General features: G+C 38.3%; 3 protein-coding genes across 3 annotated transcripts; all 3 read left to right on the top strand.

The window, feature by feature from the left end:
- Positions 1-3,426: 3,426 nt before the first annotated feature.
- LOC120311051 (olfactory receptor 11H6-like) lies at positions 3,427-5,668 on the top strand. The gene is made up of 2 exons (XM_039350177.1): positions 3,427-3,915; positions 4,011-5,668. The coding sequence occupies exon 2, from the start codon at positions 4,052-4,054 to the stop codon at positions 4,988-4,990; it is 939 nt and encodes a 312-aa protein (XP_039206111.1). The 5' UTR covers positions 3,427-3,915; positions 4,011-4,051; the 3' UTR covers positions 4,991-5,668.
- A 4,560-nt stretch (positions 5,669-10,228) lies between these two features.
- On the top strand, positions 10,229-12,612 carry LOC120311050 (olfactory receptor 11G2-like). The gene is made up of 2 exons (XM_039350176.1): positions 10,229-10,238; positions 11,154-12,612. Exon 2 carries the CDS (start codon positions 11,154-11,156, stop codon positions 12,120-12,122), a length of 969 nt encoding a protein of 322 aa, XP_039206110.1. The 5' UTR covers positions 10,229-10,238; the 3' UTR covers positions 12,123-12,612.
- Positions 12,613-17,206: 4,594 nt separating this feature from the next.
- LOC120311049 (olfactory receptor 11H6-like) lies at positions 17,207-19,063 on the top strand. Its single transcript, XM_039350175.1, has 2 exons — positions 17,207-17,336; positions 18,030-19,063. The coding sequence occupies exon 2, from the start codon at positions 18,030-18,032 to the stop codon at positions 18,978-18,980; it is 951 nt and encodes a 316-aa protein (XP_039206109.1). The 5' UTR covers positions 17,207-17,336; the 3' UTR covers positions 18,981-19,063.
- Positions 19,064-24,274: the final 5,211 nt, after the last annotated feature.

Genomic DNA, 24,274 nt, shown 5'->3' with positions numbered 1-24,274 from the left:
TCTCTCTCTGTGTGTCTCTCTCTCTTTGTTTGCTTTAAAAAACATGCGATTGTCATAAAAGTTTAGGTCAGGATTCAACTAACAAGGCTATGGTTGGGTAGCATCCTAAGGGAGAGGCTGCTGGAAGCATGTTTGAAAGAGTTTGTGACACACACACCCCACACACACATTTATCAAGAACAACAAAACAACTCTACCATTGTTATGAATTTTATGAAGGAAATGAAGGAAGTTCACAGTTTAGATATGAATTCTGAGTTCAAAATTCTTTCAGTCTAAACGTACCACATTCTGCAAGCATGATATTTCCTATCATTCAACCAGTCTAAATATTGAGCATTGTTATTAATTTAAAGCAAGAACAAAATTGGATATATAACTAGCTCTAGTGCCATCTATTGACTGAACTAGATTGTGACACTGAACAGCAACCAAGTGTTTAAGGTTATAGTCCAGTGATGGCAAACTTTTTAGAGACCGCGTGCCCAAACTGCAACTCAAAACCCACTTATGTATCGTCAGGTGGCGGGTGGGCATGGCCCATTGTGTGGGTGTGGCCCATTGTGTGGGTGTGGCTGTGGTAGTAACAGCAGACTGGGTGGGACTAAAAAGTTCAATCAGTCAATCCCAACTTTGCAAGATCTTTATTTTTCCCGCGAGAAGTTGAAATTGACTGATTGAACTTTTTTTTTTTTTTTTTGTACATGGAAGGGAGGCCTAAAGTGAAAAGGTTTTATAAAACCCAGCTGAAGGCCTAGGACTGGGGCAACGGTGCAAGTGCCCACAGAGAGGGCTCTGAGTGCCGCCTCTGGCACCCGTGCTATAGGTTCGCCACCACGGTTACAGTCAATTATTACTACGTATATTGTGTGAGTTTTGATTCTCCATTGGGGATATTTCTAGGATAGATCAACCAATACTTTCTGGGAAAATAATATTATTTTCCCATATCAACAGACATATTCAAACCCCACAAATTCCACAAGGGGGGAATTGTGAAAATGCCATAATTGGCAAAACTGATCTGTTTGGTCAGGGAGAAAATATACTTACTTTTTGAATAATTAGAAAGCTTTTAAGGATTTTATTGCTGAAAGAAGACAAAAGAGAAATGATGATTTATGGATGCAATAATTCAAAAAGATATGAATTAAATAAGGGGTTGAAGGGATCTCTAGAATAGTTAAGAGGAGGGTAGTTTGTTATCTATTAAAAAGAAGGTTGAAAGTTATTTAGTTCCTGTGTTCAATTTTTTTTAATAGTTTATCAAAATATAAAATACAGAAATATAAAGAAAAATAAAGATAATGGGGCAGTAACTCTTTTTTCCTTCTTTGCCTTCTCTCTCTTTTCTCCTTTTTTAATTTGTTTTTTTTCTTTATGAAAAATAAAAATTACACACACAGAGAGAAACAGACAGATAAAATCCAAATCATATAGGTTCTTTTTTCATATGATATATTAGGGGTTAAATGCTTATCTCATCACCTCTAAAGAATACCTGCCCCTTGCGGAAATTATTTCCACCCCTTGTATTCTTCAATTTTCTGAAGAAGCTTCTTGAATGAGAAGCAAAACGTCTTTGTTAAGGAAAAAAACAAAGTCCAGTTGCCTTTTGAAAAAGCACCTTTGAGACATGGCCAACTTTTCTGAGCTCACAAGTGGAGAGAATGATTGTACAGGTGGCAGTCACATTTGAAATGTGATAGAAAAATATTCAGCTGCTAAAATAAAATAATAATAAACACCCAAGTAACCTGCAGACATTTTTCAAGAAATATAGCATTTGTTTCACTAGATGGAAATCAGATATCAGAATGTGCATCCATCCTAACCCCGCATTAGGGATTAAGAACAGGCATTGCTGTTGCCAGGCTAAGAGATTTGGCCATAGATCGGTATAGCTTTGTTGCCTCTGATCACTGGATGTCAATCACTCACCTTGGCCTTTAATCCATCTTCATCAACACATTTGCTTCCTTTAATCACCAAGGGCGCATATTTGTTGAGACTGAATTGCATGCCTTTGTCTTCATTCAGTGCAAGAGCAGTGCTGAATAAATATCTAAGTTCTGCATTTGATTTTGCAATAATTTTGGGTCATACATGCATGGATAATGAGTGCATTATGGATTTTAATTTGAGAGAGGCATCATCGCTGAAATCCTTATTAAAGGTGACATTACGGTATTCTTTTTCTAATTTTGACCTTGATGATCCCTTCATTATTAGCTATGCCAGGTTTGTTTTCCATGCATTCATCAACAGTTAAGTAGTTTTGAAGGTTTTTACTAAGCCTCTCTCATAGTCATGTCCTGATCCATCTATGAAGATGAGAAACAAATTCCTGTTTACAGTATATCTAAGCCATTCTTGGAGTTTTTTTAAGGATCTTTTTTTGTGCCGCATGGATTTGTGTTAAGTTCCTTTTAGTTCAATGAGGGAAAGTGAATCTAGTCAGTTTACTAATGGCATGGAGAAAAGTGTGGTTAGAGGAAATCACCTTGACTTTGAAACCTGTTCTAATGCAAAGCCTTTAAAGTCATAGAAAAGGAGGTGGACGTTTTAAATACTTAAAAATGTCAGCTGGATATTGGGTTATGTTCTCAAGAACATCTTACTGAGCCTGATGGAAAGGAATTGCTGATTGCATGGTGAGAAGACCGCCTTCAAAAATAGATCATAAAAATACAGCTTTCAAGATGAATTCATCCTGAAGTTGAAACTCAAGTACTTTGGCCACCTAATGAGAAGGAACGACTCACTGGAGAAGAGCGTGATGCTGGGAAAGATTGAGGGCAATAGAAGAAAGGGACGACAGAGAATGAGGTAGCTTGATGGAGTCACTGAAGCAGTAGGCATGAGCTTAAATGGACTCCAGAAAACGGTAGAGGACAGGAAGGCCTGGAGGAACGTTGTCCATTGGGTTGCGATGGGTCGGACATGATTTTGCAACTAACAACAACAAACAAAGGAGCATGCAGAATCTGGATATTGGAGATAAGCTGAGAAGGGAAGGTTTGTTTCAATAACAGAAAGATTTGGGGACATTAGAATCCCATTTCAAGGTGAATCTTCTTGGTGAGATGAGCCAGTGTTGTGGTTGCAACTTCCCGTTTTTTCTAATTTTCTGCAAAAAGGGTTTTATGTCTGTCTGTGGGTTCCTGAGAATCACTGGTCTCCACCTTGCCAGTTTCAATCTTTATTCAAGTTAAATACCCATGAGAAACCTGTCCTCCGTTGATTTATTTATTCTCATAGGAAATTTTGTTTTCATGGAATTAAATCTACTCTCAAGAGAGCAGTTCCCAAGAAGCTTTTCTTTGTTGGATGAAATTTGTAACAACCTTTCTGAAATTTCTAATTTAAGTTCAATTTGAAGCATATAATCAAACTTAAATCCTTTGTCCCTTTCACCATCAAGTAAAACTCTGAGCACCAGACATCTTGCCATGTCCTTGTCTGGTTGGAGCTGCTTATCCTACACTGCTATGGAACAGAAAGATTTCTTAACAAACCAAAATAGGATAATGTAATTTTAGAAGATAGATTTAGTAAGATTTACTAAGATCTGAAAAATGGTTTAGACTGTTGAGGATGGTTTCTTGAAAAATACAGACTTTATTAAAGGAATGAGTCTTGTTGATTATTTTTTTAAAAGTAGGAGATGAATAGGGAGAAGATGGGAGAATCACCCTGGCTCAGTTTCTGATAAACTGTCTCTGGCAGCTAGAATTCGCTGGGACTTTTGAAGAATTTTGCATAAAGAAATGATTCTGAAACACATATTTTCTCAGACAAGAATGTGCATACAAAATGCTAACTAACAGAATACTAACTTTTTAAATAAACTCAGTATGATGTTGGTGGGGAGATGAATGGATGACAGATATCTAGCAAAAGTAAACACAGCAGGTAAGACTTAAACCAACTTATCTCTTTTAATAGGAATCCGATTTATTACAATCTAAATTATTGATCGAGAAATGTATTGCATCATGATCAAATAGGAAACTTTGGATCAACTGTTACTCTGGGAACTGTGCTCTAGATGGAACAGTTTAATGCATCAACATTGCAGGAATTCATTCTGCTTGGCTTCAGAGTTGGACAACAAGGACATCTGCTGCTTCTCATCTCATTCATAGTGGTCTACATCTTCACTTTGATTGAAAATCTGGTCATCATCTTGGTAGTATCTGAAGATTCTCAGTTATCTCGTCTTCCCATGTACATTTTGCTGAGCAACTTTTCCTGGCTGGAGGTCTGTTATGTAAGTGCTACAGTGCCAAGGATGCTCTTTGACCTGTCCTTCCCAGGTGGGGTCATCTCTTTCCATGCCTGCTTCATCCAATTTTATGTCTTCTTCTCCCTTGGCACCACGGAATGCTTCTTCCTCTCAGCCATGGCCTTGGATCGGTACTTGGCCATCTGCTGTCCACTACGGTACACACAAATTATGTCTAAAAAATTCTGTTTCCTCCTGGTGGCTTTTTGTTGGATTACTGGCTTTCTCTACTACATTGCCCCTGCATCCTTGATCTCCAGGTTGTCCTTTTGTGGTCCCAACACTATTGATCACTATATCTGTGACTCTGGAGGACTTCTAGCCCTAGCTTGTCATCCTCCAGAATCTCTCTCTCTTTTCTGCTATGTCATAACTTCTGCCTTAATTCTAGGCACTTTCCTTTTCATTATGATCTCCTATGTGGGGATTATTTTCACCTTGGCAAAAAAGTCTGGTGAAAACACTGGAAAAAAGGGCTTCCAAACGGTGTCTTCTCACCTAGCAGTGGTGACCATTTTTTACGGTTCTGTGGCCACAATGTACATTGGGTACACTGAAAAAAATCGTACTGAGAATATTAAAGTGATGACATTGTTCTACTCAGCTGTTGCCCCTTTGCTTAACCCCTTGATCTATTGCCTCAGGAATAATCAGGTGAAAGGTGCATTGTTTAGGGTCTTGAGAAAGAAGGGAATTATATAGAAAAATAAAAGCAATTGTAATGAATTATGTCAGGATCAAGCATTAATCATACTTGTTAGGATAGATCAATAGCTGTGAAAACGGGGAGGCCAACTTCAACTGTGGGCAAAGAGGAATAACAAGATATTATACAAATTAATAGCAGGGAAGCATTAAATTTTAATTGTAAGGTTGCCTTTAATGCCAATAATATTATTCTTACAGTTTTAATAGTAACAGTGATATGAATACAAGTAATGCTTATTCTTGCAGTTATTTCCAACTGTAATAATGAAGACCTAATATCAGAGCATTCAAACTGTACCCGAGTTTTAATTCCCCCAGCATATCTCTAATTGACTGTTCTAGAAAAGTAGGACTATTCCATTGAGTGAGAAATTATTGATACCAAATACATCAAATCTCAAGAAACAGAATGGTTTTTTTTATACATTACAGTTGTTAATTGATAAGGAACTTGTAATCTGTTTTGCATGTAACTTGTATCTGCATAACTAACCTGTCTTCTCCTCCTTTTTAATCCACTTCTTCCCCTCTATTTTTCCCCAGTTTAAGTTCTACTTCTGTCAAGCCACTCTGCATTTAATAAAGTGAACTGCAGCAACATGAATATATGTATGTATGTATGTATGTATGTATGTATGTATGTATGTATGTATATCTTTTAATGAATTTTGTTACTTGGAAAAGATGCTTAGAAACTCCTGTTATTTTTTGCCATAGGAAGCATGTGATTGTCATAGAAAGTTTAGTTCAGGATACAACCACAAGGCTATGGTTGTTCTATATTTGGCAGACCTCAAATGGTATAAAGCCCCTTCCAGCCCTATAACTTTGTGATCTGTAGATATTGCTTAGCTCTTCCTTGTTCAGTTCCATTGTTTCACCTGATGATAGTTTACTCTTGGGAGATTTCCAAAGTCTACTCTTGAACTCATGGGAATAAGGTAAGCCATCTGTATTTGAAGGAGACAGAGGCTTATGCATTTTGTTCTTTGACAAGTAAAAATGCAGAGGGGGAATACAGGTAATTCTTGACTTACAAACACAGTTAAGTCAAAAATTTCTGTTGCTAAATGAGACATTTGTTAACTGAGTTTTGCCCCATTTTACGACCTTTCTTGCCACAGTTGTTAAGTGAATCACTGGAGTTGTTAAGTTAGTAACATGACTGTTAAGTGAATCTGGCTTCCCCATTGACTTTACTTGTCAGAAGTTTACAAAAGTTGATCAAATGACCCCAGGACATTGCAACCATCATAAATATGAGTCAGTTGCCAAGCATCTGAATTTTGATCACATGGGATTTTGCAATGGTCATAAGTATGAAGTCACGTTTTCAGAGCTGATGTAACATTGAACAGTCACTAAGTGAACTGTTGTAAGTTGAGGACTATCTGTTCTCATAAGAATTTCAGCGGTGAATTAGGAAAAATACTTGGATTTAAAATAGGAATGGAAAAAACCTTGACTTATTAATTCCTGCATTGCCAGGAACTGGATATATATTATGCAAACATTTTTACTCTTTATTGCTGTTTCCTTGAAAGGAAATCAAGTCAGGATCACCTTGGGTTTGAAATAAATATTTTTTGGGGGAAATAAAGAGCACATGACATTATGGATTAATGCAGCTAACCCAGAACCCAGAAAGATTTATTCTCCATAGGAACCTGGAATGTAAGATCCATGAATCAAGGCATGCTAGACGTAGTCAAAAAAGAGATGACAAGACTGAACATCGACATCTTAGGAATCAGCGAACTAAAATGGACAGGAATGGGTGAATTTAACTCAGATGACCATCAGGTATACTACTGTGGGCAAGAATCCCTCAGAAGAAATGGAGTAGCCTTCATAGTCAATAAAAGAATAGGAAAAGCAATACTGGGATACAATCCCCAAAATGACAGAATGATCTCAATTCGAATCCAAGGCAAACCATTCAATATCACAGTAGTCCAAATCTATGCCCCAACCACTGGTGCTGAAGAGGATGAAATTGACCGGTTCTATGAAGCCCTACAGCACCTTATAGAATTAACACCAAAAAATGATGTCCTTATCATCATGGGGGATTGGAATGCTAAGGTAGGAAGCCAAAAGATAACCGGAATAACAGGCAAGTTTGGCCTTGGAGTACAAAATGAAGCAGGGCACAGGCTAATAGAATTTTGTCAAGAGAATACGATGGTCATAACAAACACTCTTTTCCAACAACCCAAGAGACGGCTCTACACATGGACATCACCAGACGGTCAACATAGAAATCAGATTGACTATGTGCTCTGCAGCCAAAGATGGAGAAGCTGTATACAGTCAGTAAAAACAAGACCAGGAGCTGACTGTGGCTCAGATCATGAGCTTCTCGTTGCAAAATTTAGGCTTAAATTGAAAAAAGTAGGGAAAAGCACTAGGCCACTCAGGTATGAACTAAATCATATTCCTGATGAATATACAGTAGAGGTGACAAATAGATTTAAGGAACTGGATCTGATAGACAGAGTGCCTGAAGAACTATGGATGGAAGTTCGCAACATTGTACAAGAGGTAGCAACTAAAACCATCCCAAAGAAAAAGAAATGCAAGAAAGCAAAATGGCTGTCTGAGGAAGCTTTGCAAATAGCTGAGGAAAGAAGGGAAGCGAAAGGCAAAGGAGAAAGAGAAAGATACACCCAATTGAATGCAGAATTCCAGAGAGTAGCTAGAAGAGATAAGAATGCCTTCTTAAATGAACAGTGCAAGAAATAGAAGAAAACAACAGAATAGGGAGGACCAGAGATCTCTTCAAGAAAATTGGAGATATGAAGGGAACGTTTCATGCAAAGATGGGCATGATAAAGGACCAAAATGGCAGAGACCTAACAGAGCAGAAGAGATTAAGAAGAGATGGCAAAACTACACAGAAGAACTATACAAGAATGAGCTTAACATCCCAGATAACCACAATGAGATGGTCATTGACCTCGAACCAGACATCCTAGAATGTGAAGTGAAATGGGCCTTAGAAAATCTGAGCAACAACAAAGCTAGTGGAGGTGACAGTATTCCAGCTGAGCTATTCAAAATCTTAAAAGACGATGCAGTAAAAGTGCTACATTCAATTTGCCAGCAAATTTGGAAAACTCAACAGTGGCCACAGGATTGGAAAAGGTCAGTTTACATTCCAATTCCAAAGAAAGGCAATGCCAAAGAATGTTCAAACTATCGCACCATTGCACTCATTTCACATGCTAGTAAAGTTATGCTTAAAATCCTACAAGCTAGACTCCAGCAGTATGTGGATCGAGAACTACCAGAAGTACAGGCAGGATTTCGAAGAGGCAGAGGAACTAGAGATCAAATTGCCAACATACGCTGGATCATGGAGAAAGCTAGGGAGTTCCAGAAAAACATCTACTTCTGCTTCATTGACTATGCAAAAGCCTTTGATTGTGTGGATCACAACAAATTGTGGCAAGTTCTTAAAGAGATGGGAGTACCAGACCATCTCTTTGTCTCTTTCGAAACCTATATGTGGGTCAAGAAGCAACAGTGAGAACCGAACACGGAACCACTGATTGGTTCAAATTGGAAAAGGAGTCCGGCAAGGCTGTATACTGTCGCCCTGCCTATTTAACTTATATGCAGAGCACATCATGAGAAAGGCAGGGCTAGATGAATCAAAGTTGGAATTAAGATTGCTGGGAGAAATATCAACAACCTAAGATATGCAGATGATACCACTCTGATGGCAGAAAGTGAAGAGGAACTAAAGAGCCTCTTGATGCGGGTGAAGAAGGAGAGTGCAAAAGTTGGCTTGAAACTCAACATTAAGAAAACCAAAATCATGGCATCCGGCCCTCTCAATTCCTGCAAATAGATGGGGAAGAAATGGAGGTAGTGACAGATTTTATTTTTCTGGGCTCCAAGATCACCTCAGATGGGGACTGCAGCCAAGAAATTAAAAGACGCTTGCTCCTGGGGAGGAAAGCTATGGCAAATCTAGGCAGCATTCTAAAAAGCAGAGACATCACCCTGCCAACAAAAGTGCGTATAGTCCAGGCCATGGTTTTCCCAGTTGCAATGTATGGCTGTGAAAGTTGGACCATAAGAAAGGCTGAGCGCAAAAGAATTGAGGCCTTTGAACTATGGTGCTGGAGAAGACTCCTGCGAGTCCCTTGGACTGCAAGGCGTTCAAACCGGTCAGTCCTAGAAGAGATCAACCCCGACTGCTCCTTAGAAGGCCAGATCCTGAAGTTGAAACTCAAGTACTTTGGCCACCTAATGAGAAGGAAGGATTCACTGGAGAAGAGCCTAATGCTGGGAAAGATTGAGGGCAATAGAAGAAGGGGACGACAGAGAATGAGATGGCTGGATGGAGTCACTGAAGCAGTAGGTGTGAATTTAAATGGACTGCAGAAGATGGTAGAGGACAGGAAGACCTGGAGAAACGTTGTCCATGGGGTCGCGATGGGTCGGACACGACTTCGCAATTAACAACAACAACAACCCAGAACCAGAAGAAAGCAGGATTCATGCAATGTGGGCAGAAGACATGCAGGACAATCCTCAGAAATATTGTTTTATGGGCAAACAGCATTTTCTTTGATAATCAACAGGCTGTGCAACCTGAAATGCTAGTGCATACAATGGGCATTTCCATGATAGCGCACACACTCAGGAATACACCTGGAGTTTCCCTCTTGTAAACCTACAATAAAGTCCTTTGTGCTCTTTGCTTGATTGTCCTAAAGATGTTTTTCCAAAAGACAACTAGGACTTTCTTGGTTTTTTTTTCCCCTTTGAAAACATTTCGCTTCTCATCCAAGCAGCTTCTTCAGTTCTGAAGAAACTGAACTGAAGAACTGAACTGAACTGAAAAACTGAAGAAGCTTCTTGGGTGAGAAGCAAAATGTTTTCAAAGGAAAAAAATCAAGAAAGTCCAGTTGCCTTTTAGAAAAACACCTTTGGGACAACCATGACCTGGATGATTGAGACTCTCCATAGATACTCTTTGCCTGATTGGTCCTGCAGGGAAAGGATCATGTCAGGCACTCAGAAGGAAATTGTCCTTCCTGAATTATGATGAAGTCCTTGAGCAGAATCTTCCCAAGGGGAAAAAGGACCATGTCAGGCACTCAGAAGGAAATTGTCCTTCCTGAATTATGATGAAGTCCTTGAGCAGAATCTTCCCAAAATGGCTTAAATCCTACTGAGGTGTGAGAAGGGAATGTTTTTGCATTTGCTCTGGTGGATATTGTGGAAGGTTAGAAAAGGACGGAGGATTTAGTATATTATTTCTAAGCGTCTACTGCCAGCAATGCAGAGAGGTCACATGACAAAACAACAGGATCTGACTTGAGTACAATACAGTACACTTTGATTTCAGTAGGTCTATTTGTGAGTGTGCCTCAGGTTCTGAGCAACAAGGCTGGGTTGGGAGCTACTGTATGTTAGGATGTTGCAAGGGATCCTGGAGGGACAGGAGACCTTGTGCTCAGGCTGTGTTAGATTTTGCAAGGGATCGTGGAAGGAAAGGTAATTTAGAAAATCTTTAGAACAATACCGTTTTTCTGTGAGCGAAGGAAGGATGGGCTCAAATGTTTTCTGCAATGTATCTCTGAGTCAATGTTGGTGGAAGCCAGATGTGATTGCTCAAAAAATATGATCATTAGTCAAAATATCATAATAAAACAGATAATTATTTCTCCTTTTTTTAACCAAATGAAATATAATCTGTAATCAAATGGTATTGTTTTTGGTAACAGGACAAAACAGGTTTGTGAGATATTTGATACATTAGTTGATCTTGATTCTTGAATGCTAATGTTTGTTCTGTTATTGTTTCATATTGTTTTTTTAAGTAACCTTTAAACACACCTTTCTAGCTTCTGAAAAACCCCAGTGCTTTTCAAATATTATAATTAAACTTTAGAGCAACCTTTTTTCAAAGTATTATGCATCTATATGATGCAGATAAATATTGGAACAGCCCATCTTCTTTGCTGGACATTAGCGAAGATATGGTAGAACTCTATAGTTTCTGGCAATTTGTAGAAAAATATGGCAACTGATGTTCACATTCATGAATTTATGTTTTTCTTTCAAGCTAATCCGATAGACATCTGAGATAATAACAAATGTATCTTTATATGATAGCAATTCTCACATATGATTCTAGATGGAGTTGACCAATGGGACTGGAGTCCAGGAATTCATTTTGCTGGGATTTGGAATGGATCAGGAGAAACAATTCCTGCTCTTTGCTTTCTTGATTGTCCTTTATGTGCTCACTTTGGTGGAAAATAGCACCATCATCACTGTGGTCCATATAGATGGTCAGTTGAGCCAACTCCCCATGTACATCTTGCTGAGCAATTTTTCTTGGCTGGAGATCTGCTATGTGACCACCAGTATTCCCCGCTTGCTTTTCGATTTGGCAACCCAAAACCATGTCATCTCCTTCCATGCCTGCTTCTTCCAATTTTATATTTTCTTCTCACTTGGCAACACTGAATTTTCCTTCCTCTCAGCCCTGGCCTTAGATCGCTATTTAGCCATCTGCCATCCCTTGCGTTATCCCAATATTGTGTCCTCAAATTTCTGCTATAGATTGATAGCTGGATGTTGGTTGGTTGGCTTTCTAGGATTCCTTCTCCCAGTTGTTTTGATCTCCAAACTGTCCTTTTGTGGAGACAACAGCATTGACCACTTTGTCTGTGATCCTGTGCCAATTCTTTCCTTAGCTTGTGCTCCTCTTAGGAAGGCTCCACTAGTCATGCAAATTAGCATGCAAATTCTGTTTTTGGTCAATGTCTTCTTTGTGATATTCTCCTACGGTAATGTGATCTACACTTTGATGAAATCCTTCAGCAAAAGTCGATGTAGGAAGGGCTTCTCTACCATCTCTATGCATCTCTTGGTGGTAGCACTGTTTTACAGTACTGTAGGAGCAATGTATGTAATTCCACATGGTGAAAGCCACCCAAACATTAGGAAGGCAATTACAGTCTTCTATACTGCTGTCACACCATTTGTCAATCCCTTGATTTACTGCCTGAGGAATGACAAGGTGAAAGAGGCACTGGGCAAGTTGCTCAGAAGAATGATAAGATTTCTGCTGAAAAAGATCACAGTGGAAATCCAGTAAACTCGACTGAAAAAAAAATCCAAATTCTTCTTAATTCATTTAGGAACAAGAAAGAGTCTGACTGGTCTGAAAGTATAAAAGGTCTAAGACTCATGAACTCTCTGACATGTGATACACAGAAGAAAATGCATATTCTCCTGATTGTCTCATTGGTTCAAAATATGTGACTTTCCTAATCGTGTCTGTGGAGATTCTCAATCATCCAGGTCATGATTGTCTCAAAGGCGCTTTTTTTTCAAGAGGTAACTGGACCTTCTTTGTTTTTCCTTGAAGACATTTCGCTTCTCATCCAAGAAGCTTTTTCAGTTCTCTCCTAATAGATGGTGTTATGGCTGGATCAGAAACACCTTAATCAATTCTGGATGGCAATACTTATCATACCTTAAATAACTTAAGTATTTCACCAAGATGACTGAACTCAAGAAAAATATATATAATACATATAAAATGTTTTAAATTAGAGTTAAGGGATTAGGTGACTAGATTTATTGAACAGAATGTTTAAAGATTAAATATATTTTTAACTATGATTAAAAAGAATTAGAAATTCGAGAAAATAAATACTACTAAGCTAGGTGAGAGATATATTTTAAGTACTATGTTATTTTTCTCTGTTCTGTTACAACTGCTTTTTTCTATTCTTTTGTATTTTTTTATTTATTTTTTTCTCTTATTCTCTTTCTCTTCCCCTCTCTTTTTACTTTTATATTTAATACTTAAGAAACACAAAAATGTGAGATGGCTTATATGGAAAAAATAGAATCAAGTCTGTCAATGTAAATGTAATTAATTGCTACCAATAAAAATACTCAGAATTTGGTGGGAGAAATAAACTAAAATAAGGACTGTAACAGGATTGATGATAAGGCAAATCCAAATGAATGGAAAGAAAAGAAATGTATTAATATGATGATTATTTTTTAGGAATATTGGAAAAAATATATACTAAATTGTCAGTTATTAAAATATTAAGAATTGTATTAACGCAATGTTTGCAAAAAAGGATGTTTTTAGGGAAAGAGGAAAGTAAACAAAATTAATATATGAAATACAGACTATAGAAATTAATTGTTAAGGACTGTTTTTACAAATGTAACCCAGACACCACACTGTTTATCAACTATTGAATGACTTATGTTTGTGTAAAAAACTAATAAAAATTATGATAAAAAAAAGTATTTCACCAAGAAAGAAATGGATAACAAAGGAGAGACTGCATGAAGAATACCTTCTATTATTCTGGATGGAGTGTGTAAAATTGAATTGAATACCTGGGCAGAAATAGTTCTTTACTTTGAAAGCATTTGTTGATGTTTCTGACACTTAATTCCCACAGAAAACAGTGGATATTGGATATTATCGCCTCTAGATGAGATAGGTGGCCCATAGATCAAACAAACAAACAAATGAAGCTTTCCCATTGAAAGGTTTTTGAATCTTTTCTTTCAAATTGAAGAGAATGGTATTTTTTTTTATTAAACTCTGAATCTCTGGGAAGCCTTTTAACTAATTTTCTCTGTGCCTTGTTCTGATTTATGATGTTTGCATATTTGATCCTTGATTATTTTATTGTGTTTTGAAAGTTTGTAGCTGTTTAGCTATTTTTCATGAGAAGGATGGTTTGGCTTGGTGGGTGGGGTGGGAGGGATGGGAGGAGTGAGGGAGAAAAGTAAAACTACAGGAATCCACCTGCCCCAAAGACACCTTGTACATTATAAATAAGGTCAGCAGCATTTATCAACACCATTCCTTTGTCAGGATAGGATGAGCAAGCTTTATGCTGGTATAACTTTCTTCCAGTGTCAGCTGTCACTTTATGCTTGCTTGTGCTTTGCTGCTGTGTGGTGACAGGCTGCTATGAACTGTGGATGCTGTATTTCCTTTAGACACTGCCTCAAGGTCACCCAGTTGGAAGGAGGGAGCAACATACCAAACAGGGCTTAGACCAGACATGTCAAACTCGCAATGTCATGTGACGCCACACAACATATCGGAGCTTTTTCGCCATTGCTGGCAATGGGGTGGGCGTGGTTTCCCAATGATGCGTCTGGCCCGCGGGCCGGCAGTTTGACAGCCCTGGTTTAGACTGACCATTATGAAAACATCTTTCCTGAGCCTGATTGGTTACACTGGACAATGGTGGGCAACGAGGGAGGAAAAAGTAGAATAGGAATTTTGGAGTGGATTCTCAGTTCTGGCTTTGTGCTACTGCAATATTCTTGATCTCTAATAAACTATACCTTTCTCAACAAATGGAGCCAAGGATCATTTCTATTTAAGTTGAGGCAGATCTGACAGCCAATTCAACTGGGGGGTAACACTTAAACTCAGTTGTAAGGAACCATGCTAAAGGTATATTAGTATTATGTTTATAGAATCCACACATGCATTTCCCATGCTCACATAGTCTATTGCCAGATATTTCACATTCTCCTGCATATTCTCAGCAAGTTATATTAATAGCCATACTATTGCTATGACTTTTACTACTAGTTTGTCAGTGGTTATTCCTAAATATGTATAACAGGTAGAACTTTGAACAGCAAGTCAAAAAAATAAGTTTTTCCTGATTTAGGAGATACCGTATATTACCCTTGAGTATGTTACTTTCTTAAAGTGTCATAATCTATGCCACTGACATACATAATAATTCATAAAAATGCCTTTGCAATGTATGAGCATAGCACCTCATAGTATCTTCTTAAAGGGCAGACATATTTTTTTCTGCAGAATTGAAAAATTCTATTGTGCTTTCAAAAATAATAGAGGTACTATGCTCATACATTGCAAAGGCATTTTTTATGAATTATTGTGTATGTCAGTGGCATAGTTTTATAAGCTTTATAAGATTTCAAATTCATTTATAGGCGAGTGAACATTTGTACTCAATTTAAAACATTATATTATAGGTAGTCCTCAACTTACAATCTCAATGGAGCCAAAATCTATATTGCAAAATTAAACAGTTGTTAACTGAGTTTTGCCCCATTTTATGACCTTTCTTGCCACAGTTGTTAAGTGAATCACTGCAGTTGTTAAGTTAGTAACACAGTTGTTAACTGAATCTGACTTCCCCATTGACTTTGCTTGTCAGAAGGTTACAAAGTGATCACATGACGCTGAACAATGGAACTGTCATAAGTTCATGCCGGTTGCCAAGCTTCTAAATTTTCATCATGAAATCACGGGAATGCTGCAACAGTTCATAAGTGTGAAAAATAGTCATACATCACTTTTTACAGTGCCATTGTAACTTCAAATGGTCATTAAACTAAGTGTCAAGGACTACCTATGTAGTTCAAGATGCTTAATTTTTACTTACATTATTTTATTAATAACACTGTAAAGTTAATAGCAACAATCAATCAATTATCAACTAAGACAAAAAAAAAAATCAAACAACAAACAACAGCCTAATCAAGGAACTGCTAAGAATACTTCCACTAACACTGACAGTGCAAACCAATACTATATAAACAGAGAACAAATCCCACATTCTTCTAACCCTAACCATAATCCTAGTTGGGTAATGAAATATCTGCAAGAAAACCATCAAGTTATGTTTAAAGAACATAAAGAACCCCGCAATTCAACCCTGGAATTAAAATATTCACTTCTATTGATGTTCTCCCTGAACCATGAAAAAAAGAAAATAAAAAAGGTAGGATAAACAGATGAAACAATGCCCATAACTACTACAAGCATAAGAAAAGTCTGGCAAGATCATATATTTAGATGCAGGATGCAATTATATTCATTGCAAAGCAATTGCCTATTGGTGATATTCAGAATGGAATTTATGCCCGATATAATTCATTTTATAGCACCAGATCTCGTGAATTATAGAGAAAGCCTTTACTGATCAGTTATGAACCTCTTATAGTTCTACTTTGCATTTCTGGTTCATAACATCACATTTCCATTAAACCCAGTAAGCAATCACTACTGGAAGTGATAGGTGACAAATCTTTTGAATTTCAGGATATTTAGTATATCCGTTTTGCAATCTTTTACTGGCAGGTTTGCAAATAGGTTCCAATGGGGGTTTCTAATCAAAATTTCTTACTCATCCTTAGTTCCAATGGCCCTCTGTCTTTCTGTATGTGTGTGTATGCATTTTGCTGTATATTTCAACAGCAAAATGTATGAACAGAGGTCATGCAAGGAAAATCAAGCTGCATTTTACGGAATAATATTGAAACAAATGGCAATTTCCTTATATCCCCCTGAATATATAGTGGAGAATGATGAATAGTTAATGAAGTAGGAAAAAAGATGATTAGGGGACTGGAAGCCAAAACATACAAAGAACAGTTGTAGGATTTGGCTATGTCTAGTTTAACGAAAAGAAGGACTAGGGATGATATGATAGCAGTGTTCCAATATCTAAGGGGCTCCCACAAAGAAGAAGGGTCAACCTATTTTCCAAAGCACCAGAAGGCAGGACATGAAGCAATGGATGGATACTAATCAAGGAGAGAACTAACCTAGAACTAAGGTGAAATAACCTGACAGTGGGAACAATTAACCAGTGAAACAGCTTGCCTCCAGAAATTGTGGGTGCTCCAACAATGGAGATTCTTAAGAAAAGACTGAACAGCCACTTGTCTAGAATGGTGTAGGGTCTCCTGCTTGAACAAATGGTTGGACTAGAACAGTGGCCCCCAACCTTTTGGGCACCAGGGACTGGTTCCGTGGAGAGAGATTTTTACCATGGACCAGAGGGGGTGTGATTTCATGTGTGGCCTGCATCTCGCAGATGGGGCTTCGCTTGTTTGTGTGGCCCAGTTTCTGGCATGCTGCAGACCGGGGCTGGTCTACAGACCGGGGATTGGGGATCCCTGGACTAGAAGACCTCCAAGGTCCCTTCCAACTCTGTTATTAAAACTTTCTTAGGTATTTTCTTCAAAAGATATGTTTGAGGTAAGGTTAATAATAATTAGAATTCTTTCTCCCAAGATATGTTATTTCATTGCATATTGGCCTTGCATATTCCCAAGTTCCATTTTCAGATAATGATAAAGATCAGCTGGGAGAATCTTTCTACAATATTTGAGCTCTTACTTATTACACATACATGATGAGCCTTTCTACTATCAATCCACAGTATGATTTATTCTGCATCAGTCTTCTAGACAAGTACCAATAATATACAGCAACCAATGTTTCTAATGAACTTACTGTTATAGAGAACAATATTTTTACTCTGCTAAGGTATGAAACTTGAAATTCTATTTATGAGAACCATTGGGTAGGAAGAAGAGATAAATGAACTATAATGTGGGTGACATTTCCACTTAAATCTTTAAAGTCTTTGGCAAACTAGCTACCTAGTTTGTTATGTTAATTAATAGCACATGCAAAAAAAGAAGGAAGGTTATAAAATTATATAAATAAAATAAATAAAGCATAAAGCATGTTTCTTGTTCTGCAGATATCAAGCACCATGGTACTGTTCTATTCTTCAATGAACTTTGTTATGAATATCTAACCTCATTATTTTAATTGTCAATATGAGGCACAACACTGAGTTAGGTTTATGATATATAAAATAATTACATCACAGCCCAAGGTATGGCTATAATGACTAGATAAAACTTTTGAAGCTCAAATATTTTGGCCACCAAATGAGAAGAGAGGACTCATTGGAGAAGAAGCTGACGTTGGGAAAGGTGGAAGACAAAGGAGAAGAAGGCGGCAGAGGATAAGATGGTTAGATAGCATCATCAACATAGTCGGTGTGCGTTTGGCCAGATTCAAGTGGAGAACAGGGCAGCCTGGCGTGCTATGATCCATGGGTTCCCGAAGAAATGAACCTGATTTAGCAATGGAACAACAACATATAAATCTTTTAATTTTTTTAAAAAAGCATTTTTATGTGATAGTGTTTTTATTATATGATTCCAGATGGAGTTGGCCAATGGGACTGCAGTCCAGGAATTCATTTTGCTGGGATTTGGAATCGATCAGCAGAAACGCTTCTTGCTGCTTTGTTTCTTGATTATCCTTTATGTTTTAACATTGATTGAAAACAGCACCATTATAACCCTGGTTTGTCGAGATAACCATCTGGGTCAGGTTCCCATGTACATCCTGTTGAGCAACTTTTCCTGGCTGGAGATGTGCTATGTGACCACCACAATTCCTCGCATGCTTTTTGACCTTGCGACCCATAACCAGGTTATCTCTTTCCATGCTTGCTTCCTCCAGTTCTACCTCTTGTTCTCTCTTGGCACCACTGAATTCTTCTTCCTCTCAGCCATGGCTTTAGATCGATACTTAGCCATCTGTCACCCACTGCACTACCAGACCATCATGTCCCCACATTCTTGTTATATTCTGGTAACCACTTGTTGGATTCTTGGTTTCCTGGGCTACATCACGCCTGTTGTTTTCCTCTCTAAGTTATCCTTCTGTGGATCTAACATTATTGATCATTTTGTCTGTGACCTCATTCCCCTTCTGTCTTTGGCTTGTCCGCCACTTGGAAAAGCTCCTTTGATTTGCCAAATTATTGTGAACATTCTATTTTTAAGCAATGTTACATTTGTTATTCTATCCTATGGCATGGTGATTTACACTTTGATGAAATCCTCCAGTAAAGGGAATTCTAGGAAGGGCTTCAATACTATATCTATGCATCTTTTGGTAGTGACCCTTTTCTACAGCACAGTAGGAGCCATGTATCTAATTCCAGTTGGAGAAAGCCATTTAAAGATTAGTAAGACAATAACACTCTTCTATGCTGCCATTATACCTTTTCTTAACCCCTTGATCTACTGTCTGAGGAACAATCAAGTGAAGGAGGCATTGCACAAATTATTGGCAGAAATATCAGGCTTGATTATATGTAAATGAGATGAATCTCTCCTGATGGTATAAAATACATGTATGTGATGTAGCTCTGGATTTATACAATTTCCCTCCCTATTTCTCTTCATTACGCCTCACACAAAAATTAGTGCAAAACCCTATATTTTCCTTGACAAGTTGGTTCCAAGGAAATGAGTTGCTACTTGGCTCTTGGATGGCTATGACAGTAGACTCTAAATAAATCACTCCACTCTTAATTTGCAACACTTCTTACTTTGTGGTAATTTAGCATGAAAACTATTTTATTTGAAAAGAAAAATTGGTCTAGACCAGGTGTAGGCAAGCTTGGCTCTTTTATGACTCGTGGACTTCAACTCCCAGAATTCCTGAACCAGCATGGCTCAGCATGGAAACATCTCCCTTTCCCCTCAGCCTAGCTGGCTCAGGAATTCTGGGAGTTGAAGTCCACGAGTCATAAAAGAGCCAAGATTGCCTACCCTGCTCTAGACCAATTTTCTTTCCCAGCATGAGTTAAATAGGGAAGATCTAGATTAAACTATTTGTCTACAATGAAATTAATGTTTGCCAATATTATTACTATTTGCTAGAAATAAGGAGAAATTTCCTGACAGAACAATCAATCAGTGGAACAGCTTGCCTTCAGAAGTTTTGGGTGTTCCAGCACTGGAGGTTTTTAAGAGGAGATTGGATAGCCATTTGTTTGGAGTGGTATAGGGTCTCCTGCTTGAGCAGGGGGTTGGACTAGAAGACCTCCAAGGTCCCTTCCAACTCTGTTATCTGTAATTTTCTAATTCTATTGGCTATTGATGAATCTACTGGTGAAAAAAATGCTTACTTTGCATATTTTCTTACTGGAAGACTTTTTAGTTTAATCTGCAGAATGAACTTTTTTTGACAAATCAGTTTTCTACTTGTTATGGAATTTTAGTCTGATTGTTTGATTGTTGGTGAAGTGCTTCAAGAACAATTCACAGTTTTCTTTCTTGCATTATATTCAGAATTGGGGGCATTATCAGAGTGGATAGAAAAATGAGTTTAAAGACACAAAGTAGTATATAGTATTCTGAAATGTCCATGACTTCCTATTAGCTGTGAAGCTAATGTCCTTTCACATATAGAAATCTAGCAAGATAGAGTGCTCATCATGTTGGGGGCTGATGTTTTTTACAGTATTGACATAAAGTGTAGCTAGTCATTTCTTGGTCAGGAAGATTATTTAAAAAATGTTCCTTTGGAGAAAAGCCACCAGAAGACAAAGGAGACAGAGATATGTGCAACTAAGAATAAAGATGTATTTGGTTCATATAAATGTGGCAGGACCCAGCTGACCTAGGTTGATCTCTCTCTCCCCCCCCTCTATCTATCTATCTATCTATCTATCTATCTATCTATCTATCTATCTATCTATCTATCTATCTATCTATCTATCTACTGTATCTACTGTATCTCTTGGATGAGAAATTGCCAGAGGTCCAACAGGTGCAAAGTAAAAATAAATGAGAAAGAACTGAGCAGAAAGTTGTGATGAAAGTAGTGACTATCTTCACTTCTGCTGTGATGCCTTTTGTGAACCTCATCATCTACTGTCCAAGGAACAATCAAATGAAGGAGGTCACAGCAGGGTCCTGAAAAGAAATGAAGAATTTCTGAAAGTGACAGTTTAGGGGCTGAGGAATATAGGATAAAAGAATTTGTGAGAAATAAATGAGATTGGAGAAGAGATCAAGAAGAGTTACTTTTATTTTTGTTCAGTTTATGACCTACTTTTCTCCAAAAGCTCAAGAGAACAAAATATTCCCTCCTTCATTTTTCCCTACAGAACTCTGCTAGATACATGAGTTTCCAAGTTTAACATCTTAACTCCTGCAGTGATGTCCCAATATCTTTGGAAAAGTCAAAACACGTAGTGTGCATAACATTTTTGTTTCATATGTTTTGTACCATCTTTGCAAATCAATACTGTTTGGGCTATCACCACTTTAATTAAAAGGATATTCTAAGAAGAAGAAGATGTATGGAATCACAACTCATATAACAAACACCATTTGAATCAATTTCAGTTCCGTGAAATGAGTTCAATAAATAAATGCTAATTATAATTTAGAATAGAATAGAATAGAATAGAATAGAATAGAATAGAATAGAATAGAATAGAATAGAATAGAATAGAATAGAATAGAATAGAATAGAGCTGGAAGGGACCTTGGATTTCTGGAGACAAGTTGTTCCACTGGTTAATTGTCCTCACTGTCAAGAAGTTTCTCTTTAATTCTAGGTTGCTTCTCTGATCAGTTTCCAACCATTGTTTCTCGTCCTTCCCTCTGGTGCTTTCGTGAATAATATGATCTCTTCTTCTTTGTGGCAGCCCCTCAAATACTGGAATACTGCTATCATGTCTCCCCTATTTCTTCTTTTCTTTAGACTAGTCAAACTCAAGTCCCTCAGCCATTTTTCATATGTTTTAGTCTCCAGGCCTTTGATCATCTTAGTTGCTCTTCTCTGAAATTTTTCCAAACTCTCAACATCCTTTTTTGTGATATGGTGACCAAAATTGGCTGCAGTATTCCAGATGTGGTCTTACTAGGGCAGTGGTTCTCAACCTTTTTAATGCCGCGACCCCCAACCGGTCGTAAGTTGAGGACTACTCAACTGGTGCAGCACCGTTTGCAGAATGGGACTTTTGGCGGGCTCAGCAGGGCAGAGACAGCCTGGACAATGCCTATTGGCTTTTGAAAGCCAATAGAATTAGACTCTATTCAAGAGAGTCTATTATATTGGCTTTCAAAAGCCAATAGAATAAAAGGGAGTAGCACAGCTAAGGAAAAGGGGGAAAAAATGGTGGACTGCATTGTTTGGCGACCCCCGTGAAATGGTCATTCAACCCCAAATGGGGTCCCGACCCACAGGTTGAGAACCACTGTACTAGGGTTTTATAAAGCAGTACTAATACTTCACATGATCTTGATTCTATGCCTCTGTTTAAACAATCCAGGATTGTTTTAGCTTTTTTGGTTGCTGGTACAAACTGCTGGCTCATAGTCAAGTGATCGTCCACTAGGACTCCAAGGTTCCTCTCACAGTTATTGCTTTTGAGCCAGGTCTTACCCAATCTGTACTCGTACCTTTGATATTTCCTGCCTAAATGTAAAACTTTGCTTTTCTCTGCACTGAAACTTATTTTGTTGGATAGGGCCTATTGTTCAAGTTTGTCAAGATCTTTTTGGAGTTTTTGAGTTTGTCTTCTGAGGTGCTGGCTACTCCTGTCAGTTTGGTGTCATCTGCAAATTTGATGAGTTCCTCTTCAATTCCCTCATCTAAGTCATTTATGAAGATAGAATACTGGGCCTAAGACAGAACCTTGTGGTACCCCACTGCTTACTTCTTTTCATGTGGATGTAGTGCCATTGAGGACTACTCGTTGAGTGTGGTTTGCCAGCCACCTGGTGGTGATGTTATCTGTTCCATCTTTTTCTAGCTTATCAAGGAGTAGGTTGTAGTCTACTTTATCAAATGCCTTTCTGAAATCTAAGTATACTACGTCCACAGCATTTCACTGGTCTACTTTATCAAAGAATGAAATAAGATTGGTTTGGCATGATCTGTTTTTAACAAACCCATGCTGGCTACTGGTTATGACTTTATTTGCTTCTAGTTGTTTGCAGATCTGTTTTTTTTTATTATTATCTTTTCTAGGATCTTCCCAGGTATTGATGTTAAACTGATTGGTCTGTAGTTTCCTGGGTCCATTTTTTTCCCTTTCTTGATGGGAACCACATCAGCCCAATCCTCAGGTACTTCCCTGGTGCTCCAGGATTTATGAAAGATGTGGTATAATGGTTCTGAGATAACATCTGCCAGTTCCTTCAGAGCTCTGGGATGTAATCTGTTGGGTCCAGGTCCACTGGGCTTGTGCTTAGCTATATCTGTGTGCAGGCATTTTTATGGGTCTGCTATTTTAACTCCTGATATTTACAACCAGTGTTATCAATGGTGAGGAACACTAAATATTGAAGTTCTAACATGTTAAGAATAATATAGTGGTTCTCCTTCCTTATTGTAAAGGGTAGTGCATACAAGCATAAATGAAAAAAAGGAAAAGCTCAAAAATTAAAATAATACAAGAAAAATATAAATCATCATCATCATTGTCATTATGTTTATTAAATTCTGAAAGTTTTAAGGGCCATCCCAAATGCAAAGAGGATAGGAGCCAATTGTGCATCTGGGCTAGCATATTGCACAATGTGGAGCCATCAATGAGAAATGAGCACCTCACTGCGCATGGGTACAACAAGATGCAGAGTCATTCTGCATGGGGCTGTCCAGTAACTTCTGCCCTTTGTGACTGTGGTGACATTCCTGCCCTTTGTGTCCTGATCAATGCACATTTGAGGACCTCATGGTGTCAGAATCCAATCATATTTCATCTTTAATTATCAAATATAGAAACTCCCAATTCTGCCTTCTTTGGATTCTGCCATAAGAGGGAGAGAAGGGGGAGAACAAAGGGGCTTTATGGCCCTCACTTCCTTCAGTAGACTTCAAAGAGCTGAATGCTGAATGTGTGTTTATTGTAACCTATTGTAACCTCAAAGCGTTAGCATCCAGAGAACATTAGCATTAACAAAGAAGAGTATTTGCCTTTCATGTAGTTATCTGAAGTCTCCATCCAGACGGAAGAAAGAAGAAACGGGGTGGAATTGTGATACTTGAAACTATCACTGGAAGGGGGGTTGATTGTGTGGGACTACTGGGGAACCCCTTAAAACCTTGAATGGGAGAGCTTGGACCCCAAGTCCTGTCTAGCATGCCTGCAACCATTTTCTCTTAATAAAGGATTCCTGTTGGAAGAATTATTCCAAGAGTTCTGTCTTCTTAAGATGCAAAGTGGGGTGGGTCCTTACATTAGACAGGACTTGCAAAATTAATCCACCTGGAAGGAAGACCCTTGCCGGGGGATTTTGCAAAATTTACCATGTCAGACAATGGAGCAAGAGAGGGGGAAAACTCCCTGGAAAGAGAGCCGCTGACCCAGTTGGAACCTTGCCAGATGTTGGGATCCGAGAGGCCAGATTCCTCAGGAGAAGAAGTGGTGGAGACACGGGACCACAAGCCTCGCTGGTCGATGGGCGTTGGAAAGAAAAGTGAGTGGGGAAAGGAATCAAGAAAGGTGACCCTGAGACGGGGGACCAAGCAACCAGAATGGAAGCAGGAGATGGAGAAATCCCTGCACGCAAGTGAAGAGGGAGGAAGCTGGGCACCGTACTCAGACTGGATCCTAGAGAAAGCTATTGACCTGATGAAGAGAACTCTCAGCT

The sequence above is a fragment of the Crotalus tigris genome, unplaced genomic scaffold, assembly GCF_016545835.1.
Source record: "Crotalus tigris isolate CLP2741 ecotype Arizona unplaced genomic scaffold, ASM1654583v1 scf7180000018306.2785112, whole genome shotgun sequence".
Lineage (NCBI taxonomy): Eukaryota > Metazoa > Chordata > Lepidosauria > Squamata > Viperidae > Crotalus > Crotalus tigris.
The sequence above is the reverse complement of the archived record's forward strand: the minus strand, read 5'-3'. Positions and strand labels throughout refer to the sequence as shown.

Coding starts and splice junctions, on each gene's coding strand:
- LOC120311051 (XM_039350177.1), top strand. CDS start 4,052: ATGGAACAGTTTAATGCATCAACATTGCAGGAATTCATTCTGCTTGGC.
- LOC120311050 (XM_039350176.1), top strand. CDS start 11,154: ATGGAGTTGACCAATGGGACTGGAGTCCAGGAATTCATTTTGCTGGGA.
- LOC120311049 (XM_039350175.1), top strand. CDS start 18,030: ATGGAGTTGGCCAATGGGACTGCAGTCCAGGAATTCATTTTGCTGGGA.